Source organism: Schistocerca americana, chromosome 2 (genome assembly GCF_021461395.2).
Source record: "Schistocerca americana isolate TAMUIC-IGC-003095 chromosome 2, iqSchAmer2.1, whole genome shotgun sequence".
Lineage (NCBI taxonomy): Eukaryota > Metazoa > Arthropoda > Insecta > Orthoptera > Acrididae > Schistocerca > Schistocerca americana.
This window is the reverse complement of record NC_060120.1, coordinates 183,293,375-183,318,423: the sequence shown is the minus strand read 5'-3', so window position 1 is coordinate 183,318,423 and position 25,049 is coordinate 183,293,375. Positions and strand designations below refer to the sequence as shown.

At 39.0% G+C, this 25,049-nt stretch overlaps 1 protein-coding gene across 3 annotated transcripts in view; it reads left to right on the top strand.

Annotated features, from left to right (window-relative positions):
• LOC124594980 (ATP-dependent DNA/RNA helicase DHX36) overlaps positions 1-25,049 on the top strand; it is a 248,689-nt gene that overhangs the window by 104,282 nt on the left and 119,358 nt on the right. For 2 of the 3 annotated variants that reach the window (XM_047133511.1, XM_047133509.1), the window contains exons 8-9: positions 13,142-13,290; positions 13,402-13,515. In XM_047133511.1, the coding sequence (XP_046989467.1) occupies positions 13,142-13,290; positions 13,402-13,515 (263 nt within the window). The remainder of the gene's footprint in view (positions 1-13,141; positions 13,291-13,401; positions 13,516-25,049) is intronic. The other variant, XM_047133510.1, reaches the window with a different exon arrangement.

Genomic DNA, 25,049 nt, shown 5'->3' with positions numbered 1-25,049 from the left:
TAAAATCTGTGTTACTGGAGGAACAGTTACCTTATTGTTTGTATTATTTTTAGTATCATATATATTCAGAATTGCATGTTCAAGAAATTTGCAGTAGTTGCATAAGACAAACTGGTCTAAGATCTTCTTGTACGATTTGAGAAAAGCTATATCTTCGCTCTTTTCTAAAATCTTCCGTGTTTGACACTTTGTCATGCAATTGATTAAAAGTTGTAGGGTCTGTTCGCTTTTTAATGAGCAAAAATACTTAATTTGTTCCATTCACACCCTTTTCCTGTTACACTCTCCTTGATAGTGGGGCATTTATCATGTTATCTCAATTGGAGTAGTAAAGTAGTTTCTTTCATGCTGATCCTCATTGTGTGTCCTGATGTAGAGTAACCATTACCTGTACTAGCTTGTCTTCAGTAGCTGCACCTTGAATCTGGCTGAAAGGTTGGTGATGGGGACAGTTTGCTACTAATAATGTAGTTCACATTGGCTTTGCAGTTCAAACACTTTACCTGCAATGAGATGTTGAATAAACTACAGTTTATGGCCAGATCAGGTCTGATTTATTATAGCTGCAGATAAACAGCTTGCCACCTACTGCACTGATGTCAATTGTTAGAGTGCAGTAACCTAACATAGACATAATTAAGCACAATATTAATGTATAGCAAGTAAATCATCAGCATAATCAGTTATAACATTCTCAGATCACTTTCCTTTAAATCTTAACAGTCATGTCAATATGGAAACAATGAGCACAGCAAGAATAATTTGGAAATAGCACAATTCACAGTTTGACCATACTGTCATAATGAGCATTATTGAAGTTTGACACAATCTGTGATACTAATTACATATTCACTGTTCAATTAATGGTTTAAAAACAGTCACTGGATTATTGAATAAACTTCTGGAAAGAAAGTCTCTCTAAATTCTGGTACATCTTCTGACTTGTAATTTATACTCACTGTCTGTGGTACATTTCCCCTGTATCAGTGGACATAGTTCTTGCTCCTTTCAAACTCACTACAGACTGGCCTAAATGGCTTCCAACAAGTTTCTTATACAGATTGACCATAATTAAAATTAAAGTTAGTTATTGTTGTGTGCTGGATTTTCATAGATTACAATAAAATATTGACATTTCTAAAAAACTGAATAGTGGAAGAAGATTTGTTTGGACGAGGACTTTTATATACAATGATAATTTTAGTAATAATATATACAATGATAATTTATATACAATGATAAATTTTATTGAATTATGTTAGTTAGCTTGCCAAAATATAGGATTCTGTTTCAGTAACAGTGTGTTTATTAGAGATGTTAATTACTCTGAAACTGTTATTTATTAAAGATGTTAATTACTCTGAAACTAAGTGAGTGCAAAGGTTACTAACATATTTTGTCATTAGCTTTATAACTGCTTTTCTTATTTTGATATCTTTTTGATCTACTTTGTCAGGAAGTCAGTGATCAGGTATATGTTTGCATATGAACAATGACAATGAAATCTAAAATTGCTGAAGTTGTGTAATTGGCACAGTTTTCAGGTGAACAGCTGGTTCATGAACTTCAAATGATTGTAATAGATAATAAAGTTAAAATGGATAAGCATTGAATCAATATTAAATATATTTATGTACTATGCACATACCTTATAATTGAGCATATCAAAGACATCACAAAATTTGGAAAAAAATTAATACTAATTTTTGGGGGAACAAACACACAACAGTTGGAAAGGATCCATCTGCTTTGTTAGACTGGGAATTTTAATTAACAATGATGTTTGTCATTCATGATCAGCTGGTGAGTTATCTGTGTTTGCAATGATTTATAATGCAGTGTAGGTCTAGTTGAATCATTATTTAGGCACCTCAGTAGGCTGTTGATTGATAGATTCTGATCCAAATATCGTTCCCTGATGTGTCTTAGTGAAGTGACACACACACACACACACACACACACACACACACACACACACTCTGCCGTAAGTCCAATGGCAGATTCTGTGCAAATTATCGATATTCTGGCAGAGTTTAACATGATCAGTCTATGTTGAGTGTTTGGAATAAGATTCAATTTTTATATGCTATTGACAAAGCAGCTTTACTGTATGATTAAATGATGATGGCGTCCTCTTGGGTAAAGTATTCCGGAGGTAAAATAGTCCCCCATTTGTATCTCCGGGTGGGGACTACTCAAGAGGACGTTGTTATCAGGAGAAAGAAAACTGGTGTTCTACGGATCGGAGCGTGGAATGTCAGATCCCTTAATCGGGCAGGCAGGTTAGAAAATTTAAAAAGGGAAATGGATAGGTTAAAGTTAGACATAGTGGGAATTAGTGAAGTTCGGTGGCAGGAGTAACAAGACTTTTGGTCAGGTGAATACAGGGTTATAAATACAAAATCAAATAGGGGTAAATGCAGGAGTAGGTTTAATAATGAATAAAAAAAATAGGAATACGGGTAAGCTACTACAAACAGCATGTTGTTGTTGTGGTCTTCAGTCCTGAGACTGGTTTGATGCAGCTCTCCATGCTACTCTATCCTGTGCAAGCTTTTTCATCTCCCAGTACCTACTGCAACCTACATCCTTCTGAATCTGCTTAGTGTATTCATCTCGTGGTCTCCCTCTACGATTTTTACCCTCCACGCTGCCCTCCAATACTAAATTGCTGATCCCTTGATGCCTCAGAACATGCCCTACCAACCGATCCCTTCTTCTGGTCAAGTTGTGCCACAAACTTCTCTTCTCCCCAATCCTATTCAATACTTCCTCATTAGTTACATGATCTACCCATCTAATCTTCAGCATTCTTCTGTAGCACCACATTTCGAAAGCTTCTATTCTCTTCTTGTCTAAACTATTTATCGTCCATGTTTCACTTCCATACATGGCTACACTCCATACGAATACTTTCAGAAATGACTTCCTGACACTTAAATCAATACTGGATGTTAACAAATTTCTCTTCTTCAGAAACGCTTTCCTTGCCATTGCCAGCCTACATTTTATATCCTCTCTACTTCGACCATCATCAGTTATTTTGCTCCCCAAATAGCAAAACTCCTTTACTACTTTAAGTGCCTCATTTCCTAATCTAATTCCCTCAGCATCACCAGACTTAATTAGACTACATTCCATTATCGTTGTTTTGCTTTTGTTGATGTTCATCTTATATCCTCCTTTCAAGACACTGTCCATTCCATTCAACTGCTCTTCCAAGTCCTTTGCTGTCTCTGACAGAATTACAATGTCATCAGCGAACCTCAAAGTTTTTATTTCTTCTCCATGAATTTTAATACCTACTCCGAATTTTTCTTTTGTTTCCTTTACTGCTTGCTCAATATACAGATTGAACAACATCGGGGAGAGGCTACAACCCTGTCTTACCCCCTTCCCAACCACTGCTTCCCTTTCATGTCCCTCGACTCTTATAACTGCCATCTGGTTTCTGTACAAATTGTAAATAGCCTTTCGCTCCCTGTATTTTACCCCTGCCACCTTTAGAATTTGAAAGAGAGTATTCCAGTCAACATTGTCAAAAGCTTTCTCTAAGTCTACAAATGCTAGAAATGTAGGTTTGCCTTTCCTTAATCTTTCTTCTAAGATAAGTCGTAAGGTCAGTATTGCCTCACGTGTTCCAGTGTTTCTATGGAATCCAAACTGATCTTCCCCGAGGTTGGCTTCTACTAGTTTTTCCATTCGTCTGTAAAGAATTCGTGTTAGTATTTTGCAGCTGTGACTTATTAAGCTGATAGTTCGGTAATTTTCACATCTGTCAACACCTGCTTTCTTTGGGATTGGAATTATTATATTCTTCTTGAAGTCTGAGGGTATTTCGCCTGTTTCATACATCTTGCTCACCAGATGGTAGAGTTTTGTCAGGACTGGCTCTCCCACGGCCGTCAGTAGTTCCAATGGAATATTGTCTACTCCGGGGGCCTTGTTTCGACTCAGGTCTTTCAGTGCTCTGTCAAACTCTTCACGCAGTATCGTATCTCCCATTTCATCTTCATCTACATCCTCTTCCATTTCCATAATATTGTCCTCAAGTACATCGCCCTTGCATAGACCCTCTATATACTCCTTCCACCTTTCTGCTTTCCCTTCTTTGCTTAGCACTGGGTTTCCATCTGAGCTCTTGATATTCATACAAGTCGTTCTCTTATCTCCAAAGGTCTCTTTAATTTTCCTGTAGGCGGTATCTATCTTACCCCTAGTGAGATAGGCCTCTACATCCTTACATTTGTCCTCTAGCCATCCCTGCTTAGCCATTTTGCACTTCCTGTCGATCTCATTTTTGAGACGTTTGTATTCCTTTTTGCCTGTTTCACTTACTGCATTTTTATATTTTCTCCTTTCATCAATTAAATTCAGTATTTCTTCTGTTACCCAAGGATTTCTACTAGCCCTCGTCTTTTTACCTACTTGATCGTCTGCTGCCTTCACTACTTCATCCCTCAAAGCTACCCATTCTTCTTCTACTGTATTTATTTCCCCCATTCCTGTCAATTGCTCCCTTATGCTCTCCCTGAATCTCTGTACAACCTCTGGTTCTTTTAGTTTATCCAGGTCCCATCTCCTTAAATTCCCACCTTTTTACAGTTTCTTCAGTTTTAATCTACAGGTCAAACAGCATAGTGAACCCATTATTGTGGCCAAGATAGACACGAAGCCCACACCTACTACAGTAGTACAAGTTTATATGCCAACTAGCTCTGCAGATGATGAAGAAATTGATGAAATGTATGATAAGATAAAATAAATTATTCAGGTAGTAAAGGGAGACGAGAATTTAACAGTCATGGGTGACTGGAATTCAAGCGTAGGAAAAGGGAGAGAAGGAAACATAGTAGGTGAATATGGATTGAGGCTAAGAAATGAAATAGGAAGCCGCCTGGTAGAATTTTACGCAGAGCATAACTTAATCATAGCTAACACATGGTTTAAGAATCATGATAGAAGGTTGTATACATGGAAGAACCCTGGAGATACTAAAAGGTATCAGATAGATTATATAATGGTAAGACAGAGATTTAGGAAGCAGGTTTTAAATTGTAAAACATTTCCAGGGGGAGATGTGGACTCTGACCACAATCTATTGGTTATGAGCTGTAGATTAAAACTGAAGAAACTGCAAAAAGGTGGGAATTTTAGGAGATGGGACCTGGATAAACTGAAAGAACCAGAGGTTGTACAGAGTTTCAGGGAGAACATAAGGGAACGATTGACAGGAATGGGGGAAAGAAATACAGTAGAAGAAGAATGGGTAGTTTTGAGGGATGAAATAGTGAAGGCAGAGGATCAAATAGATAAAAAGTCGAGGGCTAGTAGAAACCCTTGGGTAACAGAAGAAATATTGAATTTAATTGATGAAAGGAGAAAATACAAAAATTCAGTAAATGAAGCAGTCAAAAAGGAATACAAACGTCTCAAAACTGAGATCGACAGGAAGTGCAAAATGGCTAAGCAAGCATGGCTAGAGGACAAATGTAAGAATGTAGAGGCTTATCTCACTAGAGGTAAGATGGATACTGCCTACAGGAAAATTAAAGAGACCTTTGGAGAAAGGAGAACCACTTGTATGAATACCAAGGGCTCAGATGGAAACCAAGATCTAAGCAAAGAAGGGAAAGCAGAAAGGTGGAAGGAGTATATAGAGGGTCTATACAAGGGTGATGTACTCGAGGACAATGTTATGGAAATGGAAGAGGATATAGATGAAGATGAAATGGGAGATACGATACTGCGTGAAGAGTTTGACAGAGCACTGAAAGACCTGAGTCGAAACAAGGCCCCCGGAGTAGACAATATTCCATTGGAACTACTGACGGCCGTGGGAGAGCCAGTCCTGACAAAACTCTACCATCTGGTGAGCAAGATGTATGAGACAGGCGAAATACCCTCAGACTTCAGGAAGAATATAATAATTCCAATCCCAAAGAAAGCAGGTGTTGACAGATGTGAAATAGAGGCCGACCTCGGGGAAGATCAGTTTGGATTCCATAGAGGTGTTGGAACACGTGAGGCAGTACTGACCCTATGACTTATCTTACAAGGGAACCTCCCCATCGCACCCCCCTCAGATTTAGTTATAAGTTGGCACTGTGGATAGGCCTTGAAAAACTGATCACAGATCAATGGAGAAAACAGGAAGATGTTTTGTCGAACTATGAAAAAAATAAGTAAAATATACTAATTGAGTACTCGATGTGTAACATTAGCCACATCAAGGACATTGTGAACCGAGGAGCGCCGTAGTCTCGTAGTAAGCGTAAGCGAATGGGGTGCTAGAGGACCTCGGTTCAAGTCTTCCCTCGAGTAAAAATTTTAACTTTTTTATTTTCTAGCAATTGACATGTGTCAATTATCAAAGTTCAGGCACTCACACAATCAACTTTGCTCTCGAAAATTCCAGTTCAGATTTGCTTGGACATATGCAGGATTTGACGGTCTACACACGGAAAAAATTGGAAAACGTTAAAAACATATGTTTTGACAGAGCACAGGGAAAACGGTGTGACTGTGAAACTGTTGCATTCATTTGTTGCAGTTTATGTGACAAATTCTTATGTTTTCATCACTTTTTTGGGAGTTATTATCACATCCACAAGAAAACCTAAATCGGGCAAGGTAGAAGAATCTTTTTACCCATTCGCCAAGTGTACAGGTTAGGTGGGTCAACAACATATTCCTGTCATGTGACGCACATGCCGTCACCAGTGTCATATAGAATATATCAGACGTGTTTTCCTGTGGAGGAATTGGTTGACCTATGACCTTGCGATCAAATGTTTTCGGTTCCCATTGGAGAGGAACGTACTTTCGTCTACTAATCGCACGGTTTTGCGGTGCGGTCGCAAAACAGAGACACTAAACTTATTACTGTGAACAGAGACGTCAATGAACGAACTGACAGGTCATAACTTTGCGAAAATAAATAAAGTAAAATTTTTACCCGAGGGAAAACTTGAACCAAGGACCTCTCGTTTCGCGATTGTTCACGCTAACCACGGGACCACGGCGCTCCTGAGCTGACACTATGCTCGATGTCGCTTATCTTGCACATGGACTACTCAGTTTGTGTATTTTACTTATTTTTTCTGTAGTTCCACACAACTTCTTCCTGTTTTCTCGATTGATCTGTGTTCAGTTTTTCAAGGCCTGTCCACTGTGCCAACTTATAACTAAATCTGAGGGGGGTGGGATGGGGAGGTTCCCTTGTTAGAAAATAGATTAAGGGAAGGCAAACCTACGTTTCTAGCATTTGTAGACTTAGAGAAGGCTTTTGACAATGTTGACTGGTATACTCTCTTTCAAATTCGAAAGGTGGCAGGGGTAAAATACAGGGAGCGAAAGGCTATTTACAATTTGTACAGAAACCAGATGGCAGTTTTAAGAGTCGAGGTGCATGAAAGGGAAGCAATGGTTGGGAAGGGAGTGAGACAGGGTTGTAGCCTATCCCGATGTTATTCAATCTGTATATTGAGCAAGCAATAAAGGAAACAAAAGAAAAGTTCGGAGTAGGTATTAAAATCCATGGAGAAGAAGTAAAAACTTTGAGGTTCGCTGATGACATTGTAATTCTGTCAGAGACAGCAAAGGACTTGGAAGAGCAGTTGAACGGAATGGACAGTGTCTTGAAAGGAGGATATAAGATGAACATCAACAAAAGCAAAACGAGGATAATGGTATGTAGCCGATTTAAGTTGGGTGATGCTGAGGGAATTAGATTAGGAAATGACACACTTGAAGTAGTAAAGGAGTTTTGCTATTTGGGGAGCAAAATAACTGATGATGGTCGAAATAGAGAGGATATAAAATGTAGACTGGCAATGGCAAGGAAAGTGTTTCTGAAGAAGAAAAATTTATTAACATCGAGTATAGATTTAAATGTCAGGAAGTCGTTTCTGAAAGTATTTGTTTGGATTGTAGCCATGTATGGAAGTGAAACGTGGACGATAAATAGTTTAGACAGGGAGAGAATAGAAGCTTTCGAGATGTGGTGCTACAGAAGAATGCTGAAGATTAGATGGGTAGATCACATAACTAATGAGGAGGTATTGAATAGAATTGGGGAGAAGAGGAGCTTGTGGCACAACTTGACAAGAAGAAGGGATCGGTTGGTAGGACATGTTCTGAGGCATCAAGGGATCAACAATTTAGTATTGGAGGGCAGCGTGGAGGGTAAAAATCGTAGAGGGAGACCAAGAGATGAATACACTAAGCAGATTCAGAAGGATGTAGGTTGCAGTAAGTACTGAGAGATGAAGAAACTTGCACAGGATAGAGTAGCATGGAGAGCTGCATCAAACCAGTCTCAGGACTGAAGACCACAACAACAACATTGACAAAGGACGTGCATGACCTTGAACACTCAGGACCACATAAAAATATGCTAAGGATATAAATTGCTCATCCCAAAAACAGTGGCATGAGCCATTTGCATGTAAAACAGTTTGTGTTACCTTGAGAGAAATGTGAATGATCACTAATTTGAAGTCTAAGACAGGACCTGTGTTAACACGAAGAAACAAAATATTGATATAACGGGGCCAAAAAACACACTCATTTTGATGTTGTGACTTATTTCTATATTCCCTGCTCCTTAAAATAATTACACTACCTGAATAACAAACTTTCTATAATTACAGTCTTCAGACTGCAGGTATGAGGTTTCAGTGATGGGATCAAAGGATAGTGGAATAGAACAATATGCACTTCTGACTAATGGCACTTTTTCACTTTCAATATCACTTCTACATTCACGCAGTCCTATATATTGGTGTGGCATTTGGAATTAGACTGTTTGAATACAGAAGTGATCTGTGGCTTTAGTTAGATGTTCATATTGTTCTGTGACGCTTCACTTTGTCCACTTCATTGAAAACCCACACCTGTTGTTTGAAGACTGAAAAGCTGTGCAACACTATTGGGTCAACAGTAAAAGTTTCTTGTTCATGTTGTGTAATTATTTTAAGTAGAGGGAAATGCAGTAATAGGTTACTGCATTAAAATAAATGATTTTAGCTCTGTTATATTGATATTTTGTTTCATTTTACCAAAGTTCTCCTTGAATGGGAGATGATTCAAATGTCTCTCATGGTAAGATGTGCAGTTCTGCATATGAATGGTTCATACCACTCTTTGTGGGGTCTATTTTGTAAGCTTATACTTCCCTTGTGAGATATAGTATTTAACAGTAAATACCAAATCTTCATTTAACTGCTCTTTCATCTACCAGGATTGATTGTGCAATTTATTTTGTTCCAAGTATGAGACACATAATGCTACTTTTGTCCTTTTCTTGCAGTGCTGTGCTATTCTAGTTGTGATGCGTGTAACCTCATGTGGTACCATGACAGCCAGTCACAAATCACTGTGTGGAATATATTTGGTTGCATCAAAATGAGGCTGCTGTTTGGCTGTTGAGAGTGTGGGAAAATATGTTGTTTGTGAAAGGTGACGATGTGATGGTCTTTAGTCAGAAGACAGGTTTGATGCAACTGTTCATGCTTGTCTATCCGCACAGGCCTCATCATATATGAATAACTACTGCAACCTATATTCATTTGAAACTTCTTACTGTTTTCATGCCTAGGTCTCCCTTGACAATTTTTGTCCTCCACATTTCTGTCCATTACCAAATTGATTATTCTTTCGATGCCTCAATTTGTATCCTATCAACCGATCACTTCTTTTAGTCAAGTTACCGTAAATTACTGTACTCCTCATTTCAGTTCATTATTCCTTACTGGTTATTTGATCCAGCCATCTAATATCCATCATTCTTCTGTAGTACCACATTTCAAAAGCTTTTATTCTCTTCTTGTCTGACCAGCTTTTCGTCCCAGTTTTGCTTGCATACAAGGCTGCTCTCCAGTCAAATACCTTCAGAAAATGCTTTGCGGTGTTTATATTTGATGATAACAAACTTCCCTTTTTCAGAAACACTTTCCTTGCTGATGCTGGTATGCATTTTATATCCTCTTTACTTGGGGCATCATCATTTATTTTGCTGCCCAAATCTCTAAACCCATCTTTTACTTTTAGTGTATCATTTGCTAACGTAATTCCTTCAAAATTGTCTGATTTGATGTGATTACATTGCATTAGCATTATTTTACTTTTGATGATGTGTGCATTACAATCTCTTTTGCAGATACTATCCATTCCATTCAGTTGTTCATCCAAGCCCATTACCATCTCTGACAGAACAGTGTCATCAGTAAACCTTAAAGATTTTATTTCTTCTGCATGAACTTAGACGCCCTTTCCAGTTTTCTCCTTGGTTTCCTTTATTGCTTGCTCAGTGTACAGATTGAGCAACATTGGAGATGTGCTACAACCGTGTCTCAGTTGCATCTAAACTACTGCTTTCCTTACATGTCGTTTGACAGGTTTCTGTACAAGTTTTAAACAGACTTTTTGCTCTATGCATTTTTTCCATGTTGCCTTCAACATAGCAAAGAGTATAGACTAGTCAATATTGTCAAAAGCCTTTTCCAAATCTACAAATGCTCTAAACATTGATTAGCCTTTCTTCAACATATCTTCTGAGATAAGACATAGCCTTAATATTACCTCTCATGTTCCTACAGTTCTCTCGAACCCAAACTGATCTTCCCCAAGGTCAACTTCTACTGGTTTTCCCTTTCTTCTGTACGTATTAAGTGCCAATACTTTCCAACCATGACTAGCTAAACTGATGATTCGGTGGTATTCACACCTATTAGCACCTCTCTTATTTGGAATTGAAATTATTACCTTCTTCCTAAAGTTTGAGAGTATTTCGACTCTCTCGGACATCTCTCACACCAGTGGAAATAATTTCATCGCATGTGGCTCTGCCAAGGATCTCAGTAATTTTGAGTGAATGTCATCTAATCCAGGGGTACTGCTTCCATCTAGGTCTTTTAGTGTTCTGTCAAATTCTTCTTGCAGTGTCCATATCCCCTGTTTGATCTTCACCTACTCTCCTCCTCCTCCTCTTTCTGGAATATTGCCTTCAAGTTTGAATCCATTATAAACTGCTCTGCTCTGTGGTGACAGCCGTAGCCCCTACCATGAGAAAGGGTTGCTGACTTCGTGGCAGCGCACAGATGGCCATGATATTGAGCCCCCTACATCTGAAATGCTCATCGTCATGTGAGAGAACTGGACAGGAGATGGGGAGTTATAGCCTGTATGTAAACTGAAAAGCGAGCTGCACTTGTGGTTTTTCAATTTGTCTTTCCCAGAGGAATGCTGCAGCTGGTGTACAGGACAACTAAGAATCAATTTCCCTTGTAGCATTGAGAAAAGAATGAAGGTCCTTACATAGATTCTGTTCATATACCTTTCTTCTCTTGGGCTGTCAGTTTCCACGTTGCAGGAGATGGGAAAAATCACAGTTAACTAAAAATAGTGTTTCAATGGTATAAAATTTATGTTTATTGTTAAATGAAATGAATTAAGAACAAATATTAAATTTGTTACCACAGATAAGTATTGAAGGGTTGTGTTCTGAGGGTGTAACATGGTGGAAGAGTGGGTGTGGAGAAAAGTAAGGCCTTTTTTGTAGGAAATTTAATTTGATATTTTCAAGAACAACATAAAAAATGACCTTTAAATGCACCCCCCGTAGCCCCACCGCTATGCTCACATCCCAACGATCACGATTTTTGATATGTATTCATTACAGTCCTCCCTACCAGTGTATAAAAATTTGCAACCACATGTTTTTTCCTCCTAACTTTCCTTGTTAGCTGTTTTGCATTTTCTGTTAATCTCATAATCTTATTTTTTAGACACCTGTCTTTCCTTTTACTTGTTTCATATGCTGATGTTGTATATGTATTTCCACACATCGTATATGTATTTTCACGTATTGTCTTTTGGGTATCTTTAAAATTATAACCTCTACAAGCATTGCTGAGACCCCAATAACAATAGATAACAATGTATATGTTGCGGACTGTGTGAAGACCAAGATGCAAAACTTTGATATTTGCATGTGTTGACTTAAGAAATCAGAAGGTACTTCAATGCTGAAATCAGCACTTGGGAGGTTTTTATATGGTACAGCAGTACAGCCTTTGATTTACATGGTTAAGATTTTTAAATCTTCCACCTCAAGAGCAGTTGATGTGACCTGTATACTTTGTTTAAGGGGAAAAAATTGGCACACCTACATTTGTGTTGGCATCTTTCAGTAGCTAGTGGCATATAATTTATTTGGGGTCTCCCCATGTAAGGATTACTATGAATCCCTTCCAAATGTTGTATATCACAACTGTTACACCTGTACATGTCTTCCATTCCTCTATTGATGGTAATATACCGTATATAATCATTATACACATTGTGCCTTGCAGCTGGCTTGAATCTGAGCAACTTTATCATGACTGAAAGTCGACATGAACTTGTTGGAAAGCAGAAGTTCCACGATTCCTGCTTTCATATTTAGTTAGGATTGGGTGATTCTGATGTATTTTTATAGTTTGTGCAAAACATCGTGTAATAGTTCGGTGTAATTACTAATATCCTCTGTTATCTGCTTTGGCCGTGTGGTTCTAGGTGCTACAGTCTGGAGCCGAGTGACCGCTACAGTCGCAGGTTCGAATCCTGCCTCGGGCATGGATGTATGTGATGCCCTTAAGTTAGTTAGGTTTAATTAGTTCTAAGTTCTAGGCGACTGATGACCTCAGAAGTTAAGTCGGATAGTGCTCAGAGTCATTTGAACCATTTTTTTGTTATCTGCTTGCATATCTTTTACGGCCTTTCCTGTTTCATTATAAGTTTTGTGCATGCCCCAAGTCTGGTTGCCCCTCCAAGGACAAGTGTTTCAAGTAATTAATCATTTACCATGATTTAGCTTCACATAGCTTTGTGTCTATGTATCTTGTGCAAAAGTACATGATTCTGCACGTCCAAGTCATAATCTTTGTATGTAGAAATCCTTATAATTTTTGTTACTTGCCAGAACCATTGTACTTTTGAAGCATTTCTTGCCCATTTTTGTTTTTTGTGAACAACAGTCCACAGGTAAAAATAAGTTTGTGTTAGTACTGTTGCCAGAAATGTATTAGTGTGGATTGTGATTTCAGAAACAATTACATGCGACATCAGATTAGTGCAATATTCATTTTTTGTTCTGCAGCGACCTGATCTTAAATTAGTGTTGATGAGTGCAACATTGAATGCCGAGTCATTTTCTCGGTACTTCGACAACTGTCCTCTCATAAACATCCCGGGATTCACTTATCCTGTTCAGGAACTTTACCTGGAAGATGTGCTGCAGATTACTGAGTAAGACATTGTAGCTTTTTCTTCTTTTCATGTTTCGTTTTAGTTTCGGTTATACTGACGTTAACCACAGGTTGGAGTTAAGGTTTTACAATAGCTGGAAAACTTTTGCAGGTTCACTATGCCAATATGTAATGACTCAGAAAGACGCTATTTCAGGTGTATCGCAACAGCGAGAAAGAGGCATAAGAGGGAAGAATATGAGAACTGGATAGCACCATATATCAGGTCAGAATTTACAAATTTTAAACAGTACATAATTTGTTTTATTGAAATAGAATTTACAAATTTTAAACAGTACATAATTTGTTTTATTGAAATATCTTACATTTTAAAGAGTCCCACTTATTTTGTAAAGCAGATTGATGTTGAAGTGTGTAATAATTACATGTTTCATTGCTATGTAAGTTTTACATTGGTTCTCCTATTATGATGTTACTCAGTTTTTTTGTGTCGCCCCAGCCTCTCAGATGGCTGTAACAGTTAATGGCTGGAATTGATTGATAACAATTTTCAGTGTTGTAAAATTACAAGGAGACAGAATTGCAGACCACTACTTATCTTCAGGAAGAACAATACTAAGTACTGGTAAGCTGGGGTGAATCCAGTCAAACACAGGAGCTTTTTTTAAAGGGTCTGTTTACTTCAGCAATGTCAGAATACAAATTTGAAGTGTTAACTGTACAGCCTGATTCATGTTTTAATTTATCGTTAATTCATAATTGCCCTTACTGTAATTGTTGATTACCTTCACCTCACAACGTGGGGTGAATGTGACCAATAGTTTATTTTGTATGCAAAATAAATGAATGCACTATTTCCAGTATAGTGGATCCAGCTATTTGAATTAAAAAAAAAAGTGTTAGTGTACTTTCAACATCATATTACATTTTATATCCCAAACATTTTTCATAGGTGCATTACATTCCAACAAAACTGCTGTAAAAACACTCACAGTCAAGAAAGTTGAGGAACAAATTTCAATTCCAGTAGTTCTATGACACTATCAACATGAAAGATTTTCACTCTATATTATAATCACCTATCCCTTCAAATACATTTTTACCTCACCACCTTTGTTCTGACTCAACATTTTTAATAATCTCAGTTGCTTCCACAGTTTCCAGAAAGGCACAGTAAACAGTAATAACAAGAACATTCTTTCTTAGAAATGATTAGATTAGATTTACTTTCATTCCAATTGATCCATAGTGAGGAGGTCCTCCAGGATGTGGAACATGTCGGAAAAACAGTAATACATGACAAATATTTACAACTGAAACAAATAAGCTAATGTACGTTCCACGGGTCCCAAGTGGAATGATGATCATTTGTTTAATGAACACTATATGAAAGAATAATTTTACAAACACTACTGCACTGAATTTAAAATTTAAAAAAAGTTTTTTTTTTTATGAGGTAATAAACATGTAATAGAACTACTACAATACTTATTTACAATGAACATATTACTGCACTGAAATGTTGCAGAAGCTAGATTGTACTTACACACACACACACACACACACACACACACACACACACACACTTATTTACAATGAACACATTACTGCACTGAAATGATGCAGAATATATATCTCAAACAATGGAAAATCCAGATGGAATGTAACAATCTGAGGAATCCTTCCTAAAAACCCAGAATCCTAAACCCCTCACCTGATTCAGATCATTAATGACATCTTTGCTATCTGGATTGAAGGTGAGGACACCTTATGCACATTCCAGAACCTCAACAACTTCTCCCCCATTTGCTTCACCTGGTCCTACGCAACCCAACAAGCCACCTTCCTAGATGTTGACCTCCACCTCGGAGATGGCCACATCAGTACCTCCATCCATATGAAACCTACTAACCACCAGCAGTACCTCCACTTCGACAGCTGCCACCCGTTTTATACCAAGAAGGCCCTTCCGTACAGCCTAGCTACGCGTGGTCATCGCATCTGCAGTGACGAGCAGTCCCTCTCTAAATATACCGAGGGTCTCACTGAAGCCTTCACTGATCGTAATTATCCTCCCATCCTAGTACAAAAACAAATTTCCCGTGACTTATCTTTCCAGTCACCCACCACCTCCCAAAGTCCCACAGTCCAGTGACAGAGGAGCATTCCCCTCGTAACTCAGTACCATCTGGGACTGGAGCAACTGAATTACATTCTCCGCCAGGGTTTCGATTACCTCCCGTTGTGCCCTGAAATGAAAAATGCCCTACCCACTATCCTTCCCACCCCTCCTACCGTGGTATTCTGCCATCCACCGAACCTACACAATATACTCGTCCATCCTTATGCTACCCCTGCTCCCAATCCCTTACCTCATGGCTCATACCCCTGTAATAGACCTAGATGCAAGACCTGTCCCATACATCCTCCTACCACCACCTACTCCAGTCTGGTCACTAACATTACCTAACACATCAAAGGCAGGGCTACCTGTGAAACCAGTCATGTGATGTACAAGCTAAGCTGCAACCACTGTGCTGCATTCTATGTAGGCATGACAACTAACAAGCTGTCTGTCCGCATGAATGGCCACCAACAAACTGTGGCCAAAAAACAAGTGGACCACCCTGTAGTTGAATACCCTGCCAAACATGATACCCCTCATCTCAATGATTGCTTCACAGCCTGTGCCATATGGAGCCTTCCCACCAACACCAGCTTTTCTGAATTGCGCAGGTGGGAACTTTCCCTGCAATATGTCCTACATTCCCGTAACCCTCCCGGCCTCAACCTTCGTTAGCCACTGTCCTCACCCATCCAGCCCCCTCCCTGTTCCCATTCCAGCACTACACAGCCGTCATTTCACCGCCACACCCAGTATTTTAATTTCTTTTATTTTTATTTTTATTTTTATTTCTCTCCTTTCCGCTACTTACCCCCTCCCTCTCCGCACCTTCTCACCTACCCTCCATCTAAACTGCAACACTTCACTGTCCACCACTCCCACCATACTACCCTCCCCCTCCCCACCCCAGCCTCCTCCTTACCCCCACCCAGTCGCAACTCCCATCATGCACTAGTGCTGATGCTCACAGTGTAGTTTCAGCTCTCTGAGACTGCAGGTGTGTGTGCAAGTTGCGCTTGCGTGCGTGTGTGTGTGTGTGTGTGTGTGTGTGTGTGTGTGTGTGTGTGTGTGTGTGTCTCTCTCTCTCTCTCTCTCTCTCTCTCTCTCTACTGCTGACAAAGGCCTTAATTGTGTGAATCTTTTTATTGTGCCTATCGTGGCTCAGCATCTCCCATATTGCACACAAATCAATTGGTCCTACTGAGAAATTCATCAATAGAGTAGAAGGAATTGGCCTCCAATAAATCCTTTAGGCTTCTCTTAAACTGGATTTCATTGGTTGTTAAGTTTTTTATGGCTGCTGGCGAGTTATTGAAAATGTGTGTTCCTGAATAATGCACACCTTTTTGTACAAGAGTAAGTGACTTTAAATCCCTGTGAACATTATTCGTATTTTTAGTATTGATTCCATGAATTGAGCTGTCGGTTTGAAAGAGTGATATATTTTTAATGACAAATTTAATTAAGGAATAAATGTATTGGGTAAGCAGTAGTTAGTATCCCTAGTTCCCTAAACAGGCTTCTACAGGATGTTCTAGAGTTCACACCGCCAGGTGACTACAGGCCGATCAGCATACTACCTGCAATATCTAAAGCCCTAGAATACATCGTCCATGAACAGCTGACGGATTACCTCAAAACTCATAACATCCATGACAAATATCAGTCAGGCTTTCGAAAGCACCATAGTACAGCAACTCCATTAATCAAAGTAACTGATGACATTAAACATGCTATGGACAGACATGAAGCTACCATCCTAACACTGCTTGACTTTAGCAAGGCTTTTGATACAGTTGACTTTGATATATTACTAATTAAAATGAAACAGCTGAATTTTTCAAACAGCGCAATACATTGGTTCGACAGCTACCTCAAAAACAGAAGTCAACAAGTCATTTGTGGGTCGGAAAAGTCATCATGGAAAAACGTGCGCTCTGGAGTTCCCCAAGGCTCCGTCCTTGGTCCATTACTCTTCTCACTGTACATTAATGATATTTCTTCAGTGATTCACTCCTGCAACTACCATCTATATGCCGACGACATCCAACTGTACGTGAGTACAAGCCCCAAGAACATTGCTGACGCAGTAGCGAGTATGAATGCAGGTCTTTGCTCTGTTTCTCAATGGGCACAGAACCTAGGTCTGAAACTAAACCCCAAGAAATCCCAGGTCATACTTATATCTCATCCAAAGTTAATCAGCCGGTACTTTCGCGAAACTGTCCCTCAAATACTCTTCAATGGTACCCAACTACCATACCAGAAAACAGTAAAAGACCTTGGAATAATCTTGGATGAGCACCTAAACTGGGAAGAACAAACAGCCACAGCTTGCCGGAAATCGCTCTCCTCCCTACATGCAATTTAAAAATTTAGAAAACTATTTCCAACCCATGTTAAACAAAAATTAGTCCAAACACTAGTCTTGCCTAATCTTTACTACTGTGATGTAGTTCAACACGGTACAAATAGTGAAAATTCGAGATGCCTCGAGCTAGTGATGAATGCTTGCGTTAGATACGTGTGCAATATACGATTGTATGATCATATCAGTCCTTCATACTCCCAGCTAGGTTGGATACGCCCACATAAGGCACGCGATCTCCACACGATGTGCTTACTTCATCGATTTCTTATCCGCTGGTACCCGCAATACTTATCTTCTCACATTAAACACCTATCATCACTCCACAACCGCAATACCAGATCGAATACGTCTAGCATCTTGGCTGTACCTTTACATAACACAAAATCTTTCTCCGTGTCACTCTCCATCTCAGCCATACGACTATGGAACGCACTCCCCTGTGATCTGCGTCTTATCCAGAACCACTCAACATTCAAGAGGGAACTCAAAACTTACATATTTGGGGCGGTATAGCCACCATTGTTGTGCCCCTCTCATCTCTTTCTTTCTCCTCTCCATCATAGCTTCGAACTTTACCATTCTATTTCTCTTCCTCTAACCTATCTACCTCTTCTATATCTCTTTCACCCCATTCTATCGTCTTATGTCTCTGCTCGATGAGAATAACTCACAAGCTGCAAGAACATAATGAGAAAATTCCCAACTAGCAATAGGACTGACATTCATAAAAGAAAAATATGTTTACTTTCATATACATAGTCATTACTATTATTATTATTATTATTATTATTCTTGATTGTTATAATTATTTTTTGATTGTTATAATTATCATTGTACTACTGTTGTAATCTCTATTTACTTTTCTTTAACATTAATACTGTAGAACACGTTATATGTCCTTAATGTTCTGTAGAAACTTAATGTTCAATTTGAGTATGCCTGGTTAGGTGTAAGAGAGGGCCTGAAGGCCCTAATCTTGCCAGGTAAAATAAATGCATAAATAAATAAATAAATAACTCTTACTGCATGTTTTTGTGCCCAGAAAATTTTAGCTTGGCTTGATGAATTACCCCAAAAAATAATCCCATACGACATTATGGAATGAAAGTAAGCATAGTATGCCAGCTTTTTCATTTTTATATCCCCAATGTCTGACACAATTTGCATTGAAAATAGAGATTTGTTAAGATGCTTCAGCAGTTCTGTGGTGTGCTCCTCCTAGTTGAATTTATTATCAAGCTGTAATCCCAAGAATTTAACACTGTCCATTTCTTCTATCTGTTTGTCATTTTATGTTAGGCATATACTCGTGGGACACCCCTTAGAAGTTCTGAACTGCATATAGTGTGTTTTTTCAAAGTTTAGTGACAAAGAATTGGCTGGGAGCCAGTGATTAATATCCACAAATATTTTATTAGCCGATCTTTCTGAGAGTACACTTGATTTGCTATTTATTGCAATGCTTGTATCATTGGCAAACAAAACAAACTTGGGATTTGGTAATGTTACTGATGAAAGGTCATTGATATATACAAGAAAGAGTAAGGGCCCTAAAATGGAACCTTGTGGGACCCTACATGTAATTAGTTCCCAGTTGGATGATGTCTGATAGCTTAATACATGTCTCTTGCCTAATAACACCCTTTGTTTCCTGCCAGAGATATAAGATGTGAACCATTTTGCAGCATTTCCTGTTACACCATAATATTCTAATTTACTAAAAAGGATATTGTGATTTACACAGTAAAATGCCTTTGACAGATCACAAAAATACCAGTTGCCTGCAATTTTTTGTGTAATGAATTTAGCACATTTTCACTGTAAATGTAGATAGCCTTGTCAATATCAGAACCCTTTAGAAATCTGTACTGCAGCTTTGACAGTATGTTATTTGAGATAAGATGGTAATAAAGCCGATTGTACATTTCTTTTTCTAAAATTTTTGAGAATGCTGGCGAAAGTGAAATTGGGCAGAAATTGGATGCTATTTTTGTATCCCTTCTTAAACAGTGGCTTAACTTCAGCGTATTTCAACCATTCAGGAAATATTCCACTGATAAACGACTGGTTACACAGATAGCTTAATATGTTACTTAACTCAGAATCACATTCTTTAATTAACTTCGTTGATATTTCATCATACCCACTAGATGTTTTTGATTTTAAAGATGTTATGATGGAAATTATTTCTGCTGGGGTAGTGAGGGTCAAATTCATATTATGGAAGTTACTTGAAATGTCTGGTCTGAGGTATTCAATAGCAGCATCTACAGAACCATTCAACCCCATCTTTTCAGTAACAGTTATAAAATGTTTGTTGAAAAGTTCTGTAACACTATACAAATCTCTTAATGCTATTTGTCCCTCTTCATGTCTGGTTCTACCAGTCTCCTCCTTCACTATATCCCATATTGTCTTTATTTTGTTATCTGATATGACTATCTTTTCCTTGTAATATATTTGCTTTGATGTTTGTATTACAGTCTTTAATATTTTGCAGTATTTCTTGTAATGTGCTATAGCATCAACATCAGAACTGTTTTGGATTGACATATACAGTTATTTTTTTGTTTTACAAGATACCCCTATTCCTTGAGTAATCCATGGCTTCTTTGTAGACTTTGCTCTAACCTTGGTTAGTTTTGGGGAAAAACTGTGTTCAAATAAAGTAAGCAATTTATTAGCAAAAGTGTTATATTTTCCATTCATGCCATGAGCACTGTAAACATCAGTCCAGTGAATGTCCCTGAGGAATGTCCTAAAATAATCAATTTTTGGCTTATTGATTACCCTCTTGAGCTCAGATTTAACAGATTTTATATCCTGTTCAGTATTAACATTTAACAAAAGGAACTGCATGTCATGGTCTGAAAGGCCATTGACTATTGGTTTTGTAATATAATTTTGTTAATTGGACTTTTCTATAAAGATATTATCAGTGGCTGTTTGTGAGCAATTGGCTACCCTAGTGGGGAACTTTACAGTGTAATTAAGTTGAATGATAGTATTACTAACTCAAATAAATTCTTATTGGGAGAGTCTGTAAGGAAATCTACATAGTATTACTAACTCAAATAAGTTCTTATTGGGAGAGTCTGTAAGGAAATCTACATTGAAATCACCAGCAACCACTATTTCTTTGTTTTTGGTTACGAAATGGGCCAGTACAGCTTCAATGTGGTTTATGAACAGATTCAAGTTACCTGCAGGTGCTCGATATACACTTAATATTATGAAGGATTGTTTGTGAAATTCTGCTTCTTTTGCACATGCTTCCATATGCAGTTCTAAGCAAAATTTATGAATGTCTATGTTCTTAAATTTATGACAGTTCCTGCTGAATGTGGCAACTCCTCCTTTCTCCATTTCTGCTCTACAAAAGTGAGATGCTAACCTAAACCCTGTAAGACTTAAAAGTTCTATACCAGTGGTCACATTATGTTCAGAGAGGCAGATTATGTCAGCTGGCTTTGAGGACTCTGATTCATCTATGCAGATAATTAATTCATTAATTTTATTTCTCTGTCTTCAAATATTTTGATGCAATAAAGATAGCTGACATTTCACATTGACTGAGTTAAAATTGGGTAGAGTTGAAATATCTGCTGATAGTTGAAAATACTTAACCAATAGCTGTCTATCCTGATTTAATAAGCTAGAATTATGTTTTTTGGTTCCTTTCTCGAACTGAAGGTTTGTCTCAGTCCTAGCCTCTCTTAAAATTTGGTTTCTTTCTGTCCTCCCTACCATAAAAAAGGGTCTTTTCTGAACCCTATAACCACTGGTATTTTATCACTCATGACAGTGACTCCCCCCTTTAACTTTCCTGCTATTTTCCCAGCCAGTTTACCCTTTCATTTCCTGTGAGGTGAAGGCCATGCCTAGTATAATCCCACCTATTGAGAGAATCAACAGGAACCACACCAATGTATGATCCTGCACCTGACATAAGCAGCCGTTCCAACTCCAAATTAACTCTCTTGACAGACGAGTTCAAATGAGGTAGGTCATGGCGCCCAAGAATAGATACAAACTCAACACTAGTATGCTTTAATGCTGATGCGATCTTGGCCAGGTCACACTCTACACTGTACCCAGGATCTCTGTCAATACTATTACCTGGCCCACCCACTATAGCCACGGTGTCTTCCTTAGTGGAATCTTTGCAAAGTGATCCTAAATCCTCTGTCACCTGCTCCAGACCAGCACTAGGTTTAAAAAAATTTGTGACCTGGTATTCTGATCCTAGTTTATCCCGCAGAAGTTGGCCAACACCTCTTCCATGGGAACTACCTAACAACACTACTTTCTTTCTCTTTACTGATTTCCCTACATCCTTACTTTTCAATTTGCTGCTGAAAGTTTGTTGTGCCCTGTCTACATCTGCATCTGCTTGAGGCTCACCAGTTTCTAACTGAAGCAACAGGTCAAATCTATTTTCTACATTCACCACGAAGCTGTCAGACAAAGTTCTGGGCCTGTTCCTCCTGTTGCCTGTTGCCACTTCCCACCTCTCTTTACCCTTCTCCCTCCTTAACCTGTCAAGATCTCCCCTGGCCTTGTGTAACTCAGCCTGAAGGGCGGCAATTTTCCCCCTCCTGTTTTAGTGTCTTCCTATCTCTGCTACATATCCTACAAAACCACTGATGAGTCTCATTTACTTCCCATATTCCCACGCCACTACAGTCCCCACATGGAAGCAACTACAGCACCCGTCACACCAAAGCCCCGACGTAACATTTCTACGGCAAGTCAAGCACTTTTCACTCATGATAAATGTAATAGTTTATTAAGAATAAGTCAGTTAAATTACGGATAAACACGAAAATATGATTCCACAAGTTTGGTCTATATGGAACTGTGTGTAAACGAAAACAACAGTGCAAAGTTTCTGAAACAACAACTTAAACTTTACGCTACTTTCCGGAAATGTGAGTTAAATAGTGAAGAGGTAAGCTACAGTTAAATTGCTTAAGAGAGCAAAGAACAACTAAACGAAATTCTACAGTTTTGCTGTGGCAAAAAGTAAACAGAAAATACGACTGTAGATCTTTTCGCATTTTCTGCTATATTACGTAAAAAAGAAACAAAAACCTTTAATGGTATGCATAAAAGGCACACTAATACAACTGTTTACCACATAATCAGTACTAAACTATATGTTTTTATAATCTAAAATGACTTATCTTTACAAGAACACCAAAACTCGCGCTAGTCGCCTGGTTGCAGGGGTTATGTCATTTCATAAGTTGTTATGCCAATAAAAAAACTTGAATCTTCTTTTCATGGATAATTTCATGTGACAAAATCACTTCTATTGGATTCTTGGCCATTCTTCTCCTTGTCCTCTGCTTCATTTTCATTTGACTTGTGCTGTTCTACATCACTGTTAGATGTTCTGGGGATAGGATCACTAGATAGAGAATCCCTGCTTTCAGCATTGTCACTATCATTTTCTTTGAAGTCCCTAACAGCAATACCTTCTCCTGCAGTTAACGCTGAGTGCTTTGCTTGATGTTTCGTTCCTTTTGTCTCATTAGAGCAAACCTGTTTCAATTGCAGTTTGAAAGCTAGTGTCCAAGAAAGGTGAGTCGACATCGTTTACCTGTTTCTTTTGTGATCTGTGAAATGACTATCCGGGCAGAAAGGAAAAATCACTGCTTTTCTTAACCCAGATATAATATTAAATTTAGAAGTGATAGCTATCTTTTCAAAAGCTCCTTTCAGCAAGCTATGAAATTAAAATTTTGCTACTACCTGTCTACTCTTCCTTTTCCAGTCATCTAGTTCATTTCTCCATGCAACTTTCAGAGGTTTAAGAAAGACCATATGCAGTACCTGATGCAAATGAATAGAGTTATGTGGTAGAAGCACAAACCGAATATCATATTGCTGGCACAGTGTAATCACATTATGTGACAGATGACTCGAAAGATTATCATCAATAATAATTTTTGGCCCCTCTAAATGCCGGGCATAAGGCAGGAAAATTTGAATACATTAAGATTGAAACATTTTTAGTTCAAACCATCTACTTTGATTCCTATTATGATCTTCACAAGTTAAACCACCTTCAATCCAACTATTGTAGAGACATTTTGCCTTATAAACTGCGTGCTATAGCAAGAACAAACACGATTTATGGAACATAGTGCTTTATAGAGCAAACCATAAGATACAATTAAGTGCAGGTTGTGCTTAGCTCTGAACACATGGTCTGAGCAATAGGAATACTGGGTACAGAAATGGCCGAGCTCTCATTTACAGTCACTTAAATAATGTTGTTTCTTTAGCGGCTCACCAGAGATCGGCAGGGGATCGACCCAGTTGGCATCTATAAATGGGTTGTATGGATGCATGATCTCTGAAATCGCGTGCATCATCTGTGAAGGTACATCACTCCATCTTTCTATGGGGTGGGAAAACCGCATGCATACATAGAAACACTAGGTACAGAAAAAATGCGTGGGACAGAAAAACCGCATGGTACAAAAAAACCTCATGGAAAGAAACAAAAAGCATTGGTACTGTGAAAAAAATGCAATGATCTCACAAGACGCTGAGAATACAAGTCACAATAATGTCTCTGAAGTCCATTTCATTGTGTGACAACGACAGTTGCTACAACTTGTGGTGGGCAGTCACTGGTGAGTAGGGGTGGAAGGCATGAGCGCACGGTTTGGCATGCCTGCCCCCCCTCTTGTGGGGGCCATAGAGCAGGACCAGGGACAGTGTCTCCATAGCGACGTCCTTGTTGAGGTCAGTGGTCAGCACCGGAGGCGTCAGAAGGAGCATCGGAGACGATAGCCACACAGGACCCAGCAAAGCAGGTGCGGGGGTGGCTGTTGCGGCATCAGGTGCAGTGGCGCTGCACCATCAACAGCATTCGAGGAGTGGGGCGGAGGCAGGAACCCCAGGCAGCGATCTGCCAGGCAGGGACCCTCACTGCAGTGCAAACCGCACTGTCTGTGACACAGGAATAGGCATCAGCGGAGTCGGGTGGGGGAGGTGGTGGCCCCTTTGAGAAAGACCCTGCCATGCACGACCGTAGCTGGTCAAAGTGATGGGATGTCCACCTGTCAGGAGTGTGGACAACACACAGGTGCCAGCCCTGGCAACTCTCGATGACCACAGGAATGCAGTTTGGCTGGCGGCCGAAACCGTGAGTCAGACAGCCGCACCTGACTGGAACTGTTAAGGAGCCAGTGACACAGGCAGATGCAACAAGTGAAGGAGGGTCCATGCTTAGTGTTCGTTTAGCAGCTCCACTGGGCTTTTTTCTCCCACTGAGTGAGACGGTATG